The sequence below is a fragment of the Periophthalmus magnuspinnatus genome, chromosome 17 (assembly GCF_009829125.3).
Source record: "Periophthalmus magnuspinnatus isolate fPerMag1 chromosome 17, fPerMag1.2.pri, whole genome shotgun sequence".
NCBI lineage: Eukaryota > Metazoa > Chordata > Actinopteri > Gobiiformes > Gobiidae > Periophthalmus > Periophthalmus magnuspinnatus.
The window spans coordinates 15,287,922-15,297,859 of NC_047142.1; the positions used below are offsets into that span (position 1 = coordinate 15,287,922).

Here is a 9,938-nt window from a genome sequence, read left to right on the forward strand (position 1 = left end):
GAGCTCCGTGGCACCACCGCAATGCACCGCGTGCCGTCTGAGCTCCTCTCATATTTTGTACTTTACAGAATACTTGCAGCCAGTTATTTTATTCCATTTTATTTTGTTTTTATATATTTTAGTTTTATTCATTTGAATATCCATTAGCATCAGTATAGCTGTTATTATTTTTCCTGGAGTCCACAAAAAATGTACAATTATAAGACATCATGCAGTACAAACAGAAAGTGAGAAATACATTACACAGGACGGCGTATAGGAGCTGACACCATCAACCTCATTTTATTCAAATTAATTTACAGAGCTTTCTTGTTTTATAAAATCTTTAATAACCTTTTAAATTTAAACTTGTTTTCTAATGTTGTTAAATGTTTAGGAAGCAGATTCCATTCACACATTACTCTGTAAATCAAAGACTATTTAATGTAATCGGTAGTTACTTTAGGTAACATAAATGTATTGCCAGAAGCGTGTCTGGTTTCATAATTATGGATTGCTACACTAAACTTTCATTTATTAAAGTGAATTTGCGGAGTCTTAGTGAATGGAACACAATGAATCATGTAAGCAGTGAATATAAAAGTCTGTCGTGTACCAATAAGCAGTTACATTTTTGAGCAAATTTCATTGTGCACTGGTGTAATAATCATGGTGGAGGACCAGCTGTGCTGCTCTGTTTTGTACTATTTGTAATTTTCTCATATTTTCAGCTGTAGTATTGAACCATACAGTTGGACAATAGTCAAGGTTTGATAATATTAGGGCTTGTGCAATTAATGTGATTGATCCAATGAGGTTCATCTGGTCTCCAGTTAATTAATTTAATCATCACGTGACCACTCTGTGAAAGAGCGTTAGTGACCAATCCAAATTGTCAGGTATGAAAACAAACTCAACCTTTGTCTGGAAAAATAATCCATTAAAATAAATGAATTTGATTGTTTTACATGGTATGAAATATGCTTATCTCTTACTCTAATCATTCTTCTCATTTTGGTACACTTCTCATTTCTTTTAAAAAGTGTTGTCCAAACATAGACATTTTGAGTTAAATCATATAAAATGGCAATTAGAATCATCAAAAGTATAAAAAATCAGATATATCAGATAAATCAGACTCAATAATAAAACCAGTACCCAAAAAAGACAGAAAAAATACCATAAACATGACAAAATTTGACTTTTCTTGAACACTTTTAGAGGAAACTTGAACTTTATCAACACAGTATAGAACCACACGTGCTTTTGTTTTTTTCATCATTGCAGTATCAAAATTGGTATCAAGTGTCGAGCCTTTTCCGTAATATTGAAATCAAGTTTGAAATTTTTGTTTCGTGACAACACTAACGCACCCAAGGCACCCAAATCCCAATATGTCCACTCAAAAATACTTGTCTAAAATACTTTTCCACGCATTCTAAGTTGCTGCATTATTTATGTTTAAGTGATGTAATGATTCACCTTCAATCATATAGTTGCATTATACAAGTGGGTAAGGTGCTTTGCTCAAGGACACAATGGAAGAATGCATAACGAGCAGGAGAGATTAGATGCCAAACATTTTTCTTGCATAGCAGACCTAACAACTCTAAAATAAAACCATATATCTCCCATAAAAGACGTCTTTAGGCCATCTGGCAATGTTCCTATACTAATAATATCAGCACTTAAGCACTCTTTATTCTGGCATTGGCATATTTCACGTCTGTTGTGAATAATGCAGGATATGTCAGGTTATGTAAAGCATTTAAGAGACAAATAACATGTACTCAGATGACTAGTTCTGATAAAAGGTGTATTATGTCCTGATGCATTGTGGGTTAGGGGCTATACAAGGTTCAAATGTAGCCTCTCAAACTGGGGCAGGGGTTATTCCAACAAAATGGTACATTGTGTTTTGGTTTTAAATATTTTGTGAAATGTCATGTGGTTTTTGAGGGGGTATTTTACTTCTATGGGTATTAACTGCTAACACATATTTAGATCACATTGTTACCTTCTATTGTTTTGAAAATGTTATATTTGCCCAAAACAACCTATTATCACATTCCAATCAGTGTGCATTTCACTAATGAAACTCCTGCACATTGCATCAGGTTTGTGAAGTTGTAGTCCATAGTTTTGTATACCTGCTTTTGTATATTCATGGAAAATATTTGTTGAGTGATGTCGGCTTGTGTACTAACCATAAGGAGTGTTCGAATAGTGCCTGGGAGAGATCACTCGATTACTTACACATGCATGGATGTCACATAAAACCTCTTCAGGCATGTTTTTGATGAGGGAACAATGTTATAACATGGTAGAAAGCTCCACAAAAACCCCTGTTTATATATACACTATAGTATTTTCAAAGAGAGTCAGAAGGGTTTATAAGAAAGGGTGCAACCTTCTTCACTTATGCTAATCGATCCATTAGTTGTGCAGATGTTGAATCAATGAGAAATATTTTTAAAAAGTACATTTGTGTGGTGTAACCATGGTGATACATCATCCTGACAAGCCATACGTTTTCATCTGCAATTAACAAGACTCAAGCACCTCCATTCATTTACATTAGGAGCCCAAACATCCATCAAATACTGGATCAGACTGCACTGTGGCTTTCCCCATGTAAAACTTTCATTTTAAACGTTGCTGTTTCGTCACAGTACAACTTAAAGGCAAATAGGAGGATTTATGAGGGCCAGTCGCAGACTGTGAGTTGCTGGTGGATCACATCTACTGTTGGCCTTGTCACGTGTCAGTTATTCCGACTTCGTGCCGTGCACAGTGGTGCTCACTCACCTAGCCGTATGTGTTTCTTTGTGTAGCATAGCCATATTAGCTCCCTGCGCAGCTCTACAGAAGACTGACCACAAAATTCAAAAATGGCTTTGTGTTGTGAAGAACAGTCAAAGGGCTGTATGAGAAGAGTCTGAGAAGAGTGTCTGCCTCTACCATGTGGATAATAAACCACCATTTTGCTGTGTTTGTAACTCACATTTGTGCCTGAAATGTCTCCATTGAAAATGCATTGTGATCAATAACTTCTATCAAAAACTGAATAGGAATGGTCATTTTTGTCAGACACTGATTTGAAAATACTCACAAATCACTGTAGTTGGTGGTTAATATAGTCACCAAACAAGACAGGCAAATGGCCCTTTTGTAATGATTTCTGACATGTTTGCTGCAGCTGGTGAACGATCCACACATGGACAGATACATAGAGAGCGATCTCTCCCGGGCCCCATTCGAACCCTCTTTACGGTTAGCAGTATGATCCTATCCAAAGTTCAGCTCACAAAAGCATGAAACAAAACAATACACTTGTAATGTGTAATGTGTTCAAAAGGGGGAGAGACTTAATGCAGAGAGCAAAGGGAAGGGAGGCTCAGAGCGTCAAAAAAGGAAGTGAAACATGTTAATGTGACGTTTTCCAATCGATCTAAGTACAGACACATTGTATAAACAGCTGTCAGGGTCAAAATGAAACCACTGTGTGCTGTCTAATTATAAAGTGTTTTTTTATCTTCCAAGAACCAGGAAGTGCGCTGTTAGCATGCAAGCTGTTGTTAACATTACCATGATGAGAAAATCTACTCTGGCCTCTGAAAGTTGTGGAAATATGGATAGGGGGAAGGTGAAAACAGACATTTTGAATGCAAGACAATACAGGACTACTCAAAATGTGCACTGTTAGAATAATGGAAAAGAATATTAAACTTGATATCTGTATCTCTCTAATTATTTCAGTCTTTGAAAGTATTCATAACTCAGTTCAATTCAATTACTCTTTTTATTTCAAGCTAAATGATTTTCAAATGGCCAACAGTTGTGCAATTGCGCCTTTAGTTAAATTTCTTTTCAAGCTAAATTGTCTCAAAACAGCCAGAAACTACCTTCAAAAAGGTTTTTAAAAGTTTTGGCTCCATAGACTGTATAAAGAAGTGGACTAAATGAGTGTGACGTCACCCATAACGAATTAAGAGCCAAGTTCCACATTTGGAATTCCGACTTTGAGTATCATAGCAACCAAAGATGTTGAAGGTAACGCCCCTTCCCGCCCGCATCGCCGGTTTCGCAGGGAGTGGGCGCTTAGCAACACTAGAGGGAGCAACCTCGGGGAAAGAACTCGCCAAATTCGTTATTAATGTTCGTATGAAAATGTACAGACACAATAATGACACCAGGATCATGTCGAGCAGGTTTTTACGAACATTTTACACCAAAATGACGAGGACAATGCTGCAGTTATTCAATCTAAAATGAATTGGAGCCGACGGAGCCAGAAGCGCGCCCATGATCACGTCCAACTTGGAACGCTGCGGCTAGCTCGTTTGCTATGTCCATTTGTAGTCTAAGCTTGGCCCTCTAAGGAAATGAATTTAAACTCTCAAACCAAAAAGAAAATACATTCAGCATCTCTCTAAATTGTATTCATTGCAGATATTCATTTTGTGCAGTCCTCCACGTTGTTTAGTATTGTGAAAAGTCAGACAGAACCAGCCTCTTAGGACGCGGTGACTGCAGAGGCTCATTAGTGAGTTTAATAAGAGTGATTCACCGGCCCGGCTATAACGGAGCGCTTTTATTGGAGCAGGGACAAACCTTATCAGACGCAGAGATAAAAAGGACAAACTGTGAAGCATCTCTACGTCTCCGCGTCTGCGCTTTCACAAGATTTATGCTTTATTTTGGTTAGGGCGCACATCCAATCGGAGCCTTAATGAAAGAACAGCTTTGTCTTTGGCTGAAGCAGATGTCTGAAACACTGATGTGATGAGGAGATCCACTCAACGCTGATCAAAATATATGAACAAACATAGCCTTTTGAAGAAAAATGGAATTGGCCCACCATAATTTACAAACAAAATGGTATTTCTCTCGCCGCAAATGAACAGAATTTGGTGGTTTGCTCATTGATTCTGCAGAAAACCACCGTGTTTTTCAGTTCCCTGGAACGTAACGAAGTAAAAGTAGTAAATAACCACACTTAAGTCAAATTTTTAGGTATGTGTACTTCACTCCACACATGTCACAGCAAATACTTTATTCTTTTACCTCACTACATTTGAGAGCAGGTATGTTTACTTTCTACTACACTACATTTTTGGACAGGACTGAAAAGTAAAAGTACATTTTATGAGTTTGAGACGTGCTGAAAATTCTGAGGGGTTTATTTTTAACGTTCACACATTTTTAACACGAGCAAACAAAAATATACAAGTAAACACAGCTAGAAAAGATGATTGATTAGTTTTGGGGGGTTTTTTTCTAATACTTTACCCAAGTAGAATTTTTCATGCAATATGTTTACTTTTACTTGAGTATTTTTTGCCTCTGGTATCTATACTTTTACTTAAGTAGCAGAATTGAGTACTTTCTCTTTCCCCTTTCTTTCTTTTTTCTTTTTCTTTTATCTTTATTTCTACAGGGGAACCCGATGAGAGTTTTTGGGCTCTCTTTTCCATGGATGCTCTTTTAAAAATTCAATACAAACAGAAAAACAAACAAAACTAACAAGTACACAAGTCCATATAAAACATTAAAAACGGGTGCAGGTGTGTATCAAAGTTGTGTTACCAGATTATTAAATTGCAATTATTTCATCTGTTTGTTTGTTTGTTTTTTCACGTAAGCAGCCATATTTGTTTTGATAAATTTTCTTCTGCTAAGGAACCAACCTGGACGACCGAGGGATTACACAGATATAAGGCCACACGGTAATATAAAAGAAAGTACTACGGTTTAATGTTGAAAATCATTCTATTGTCTAAAGAAAGAGTGTTTTTTTTATTATCCTCGTGGTCTCAGAATCTGTATACCGGTAGTTTATTCTGTTCTATTTCAGACTCCACTTAATACAAGACCTGCTCTCAAAATAGTCTGAAACACCCACAATGCCCTTTGACAAATTACACCGCTCTAAAAACCACATTAAATACATTAACATGAACACATCACTGCTAATGCTTTTCACTGTTTGATATTTGTAAATGGAACTTGGAAAACTTTAAACCATGTCCACGAAATCATCTTTTGTTTCAGCGTGTGTAAAAAGCTTTTTATTTTGTCCCCGCGTGGCATTTAAACGTTGTTAAAAAGATTCAAATGCCTCCCAGAATGATAAATAAACTTATGCAGATGAGATACTCTTTCCCCCTTCACATGAAAAATAGCCCCGCTCGAGATGTAATGTATGACCTATGAAATATTAACCACAAATGCATTCTTTCTTTCTTTCTTTTCGTGTTTTTGTTTTGGGGGGAATCAGATTTGAACTTAATGAAATATGCAGAAGGTACAAATGGATTCTGCGATTCCAAGTTTCTAGTCTTGTGGTGGCACTTTTAAATGTTAAAGTGCTCGAACAACTGAGCCGGGGATGAAATTATCTGTCATGTACGATAGCGTTACTTCAAAATAATATTACTCATCAAGAAGTACAACGGAAATCCAAGAAATTACTCAAGTAAGGGTAAAAAAGTATTTGTGAAAACTGCTACTCAGGTAAGAGCAACTTGAAGAGTAACTGTCGGAGCGTAACATTTCATTTATAATTTGAGTTCATGTAATTTGAATGAGTAAACATTAAATAACTCACAAAATCTGATATTTTCAAAGGATTGACACAAACATGAGACAAACTAAATCATATCTGAAGATGCAAGAAACACAAATGTTCAAATCATTTCATATTGTCGACACAAAGCTTTTGTCACTTGTAGACTTACTCACAGTGGGAAGGGTCACTACAACTTTTACTCAAGTAGGAGTAACAGTATGCTGTAACCAAGTAAATGTAACTGAGTACTACCCACCTCTGGTCATTGTGGGTCTATTACAAACTGCTTTTAGTTGTACGATCTGACATCCCAGTGAGGAGCTCATTTTGCTTTCTGATTGGATAATTGGTTGAAAAACTAAAACATTTAAACATTAAATGCTACGTATTGACAAGAATGTTCCACAGTATTCTTCAAACTTATTTTTCACAAATGTCTTATAGTGTTGATGTTGCTGCTGTTGTAGTGCTTTACGAATTCAAATCTGGCTTGGTGGCGTCACGTTGTATCCATGGCGATACAGCTAGGTTTAAAGTGGAACTAAAGTTACTACAACACTAACACTATAACACTATATCCACTTATTGGCAACTAAACTGTGTATATCAGGGGTTTCAAACTCATATTATCTGGGGGCCTCAGGAGATAGAGTCTGGGTGAAGCTGGGCCGCATCAGGTATTCCACAAAAAAGTGTTGTTAAAATCTTCTTTTATTTATTTAAATTAAAATCTTCTCAAAAGTCACCGCTGATTTCAACATACATGAGGAAATATGCCAATTCTTGTGGATTTTATGGATATACATCGTTATTTGTTGAATCTTTTGTGACAGGAGTACACAGCGCAACTAACATTAAACTTTCATATTGTCCTACAGGCCACAAAATATTGTCTCGTGGGCTGCAATTGGCCCCTGGGCTGCGAGTTTGAGAGTCCTGGTGTATATGGTATTTTAATTTTGACATTTTTAGGGCAAACTGACATCACCTCTGCCCTGATTATAGCGTGCTGTTTCTGATTACAAACACCTGGCTGCAGGGGCGGAGTTTAAAGTGAGGATGCCTGTTAGACCAATCACACTGCTCCTTTTACCTCTAGACCACGCCCCTCCTCCCTCACTCTCTCCTTTACTCCTCCAGGTACTGCCCAGTTTAGCAGCTCTATCTGAAATGTGGCTGTGGTTTAGGTGCTGTAGTCCCACATTCAATCCCTCCTCCAGAAAGGTTCCACACTGTAGCTCTCTCTCTAACCTCTTCTCTCTCGTTGCCGCAGGGAGCCGGAGCACCAGTCCGTGCCGTACCATTACTACGAGCCACGCGGTCCGGACGAATGCGCCATGTACATCTCCCACGAGCGCGGTCGCCGTGGCAGCCATCATCGCTTCATCACCGAGAAACGCGTCTTCGCCAAGTGGGCACGGACGTTTGACATCCACTTCTACCAACCAGACTGGAGCCCCGCGCCCCTGCCGGCCAATCAGACAGCGGAGGGGGCGGGAACTAGCACACCCATTGGACCGTACAAAACGTGATGGTGACACTTATAAGACAAATACAGGGATCTGATTTGTAATAAACAGTCAAACGTTTTTCAATGACAGATGAGGAACAGTGGGCAAAATGCATGCTGGGTAATTTCCGTGGCCAATGTGTGTGTTGTTTTTGAAGACTGCAGCTTAACTGGCCAATCAGAACTCTAAGGAGGCGGGACTAAGGAAAATGTTGGATTGTAAGCTCCAGATGAAGACAACTAAACTATTTAACACTTTTTGCAATACGGTTGGACTGTATAAATCTATATAAGAAATATGTGACCACGATTCACGCTGAGGAAACTTCAAGCTAATGTCTTAATCAGAGGGCGGAGTGAGCGGAAACTAGCGCTCCCATTGGACGTTACAAAACGTGATGGTGACACCTTTAAGACAAATACAGAGCTCTGATTTGTAATAAGATGTAAACAGTTAACGCTTTTCAATGAGGGAGGAGGTAATTTCTTGGCCAATTTGTGTGTTGTTTTTGAAGACGGCAACTTTACCAGCCAATCAGAACTCTAAGGCTACTGTTGAATTGTAAGCTTGATATGTAGACAACGAAATGACTTTTTAGCGTTAGGGTTTGACTGTGCAATGCTTTAAAAGAAATGACCACAATTCATGCCTGGTAAATTTTAAGCCAGATCAGACAGAGTAGGAGATTTGAACTAGTGCCCCCATTGGATCGAAAAAAACGTGGTGGTGACAGCTGTAAGACAAATGCATGCTGGGTAATTTCTGGACTTGTGTGTCTTGTTTTTGATGACTGAAACTTTACCAGCCAGTCAGAACTCGAAGGAGGCAGGACTAAAACACCATTGGATAAAGACAAATAAAAAAACACTTACAACAGGGCTGGACTGTGTAAAACTTTATAAGAAATTCATGCTGGTTAATCTCCAAACTGGCGTGTAGATGTTTACCGCTCAGATCGCAGAGAGAGCGGGACAAGCGCTCCTATTGGGCCCTAAACTCAAGGTGTAGTTAACTGTAGAAAATACATGGTTAGTGCTAGATAGTCGGGCTCAGAGGGATGGAAAATCACATAGCTCTGGTTGCTACGGTAACGTGTTAGCTTCTGTTGCTTTTATCAGGCCAAAAATATGTTGTTTTTTACGTTTAGGATTTATTTTAATGGTATAACTTGAGATAAGGTGAGAAATTAGGCTTTTAAAGTTACTTCTGTCCTTCTTGTTTGCTAACTTTAAGAGGAGGTATTATGCAAAATCGTTTTTTTTTTAGCTTCCTCCCATGTTGTTCGCTCATCAAAACCATGTATGAAGAGGTTTCGTCTGTCATTCGTACATGTTTGAGTAATCTTGTGATCTCTACCAGGCCCTAGTCGACTCCTCTTTATGGTTTAGCTGTAAGATTCTGTACAATGCTTAGCCGACAAGTTTACATCATCCATGCTCCCACACGACGATTCTCCATAAATATACAAAAACATGATAGAAAACTGTACACAACAATTTGACAAACCTGATGCAATGTGCAGTTGTTTCATTAGCGGGATTCAGATGTTGTGATAGCGCTCTGAAGGGGGAGTGAGAAGCAAAGGGAGGGGGGAATCAGAGTCTCAAAAATGAAAAAACTTGTTATTATTGAGGGATGTAGCATTTAAAAACAATAAAAGGGTAACATGGTGATCTAAATATGCGATGTGTTAGTACTTAACGCATCAAAATGACCATGTTCCTAGACTTCATCACTTCAAATGACAAATCACAGTAGACCCGACGCGAACAGTCCCAACAGAACGGGACAGTTCAAAGTTTGATAAAAGTTGCAGGCGAAGGACGTGGGAACAGAACGCATGCTGGGTAATCACTAGGCCTGTTTGCATTGTGACC

At 38.3% G+C, this 9,938-nt stretch overlaps 1 protein-coding gene across 1 annotated transcript in view; it reads left to right on the forward strand.

Moving 5' to 3' along the window:
* The window catches only part of st6galnac5a (ST6 (alpha-N-acetyl-neuraminyl-2,3-beta-galactosyl-1,3)-N-acetylgalactosaminide alpha-2,6-sialyltransferase 5a), a 113,155-nt gene extending 104,805 nt beyond the window's left edge, over positions 1–8,350 (forward strand). Inside the window, exon 5 of the mRNA XM_033981901.2 lies at positions 7,824–8,350. Coding sequence (XP_033837792.2) covers positions 7,824–8,082 — 259 coding nt within the window. The 3' untranslated portion in view covers positions 8,083–8,350. The remainder of the gene's footprint in view (positions 1–7,823) is intronic.
* The last annotated feature ends 1,588 nt before the right edge of the window (positions 8,351–9,938 follow it).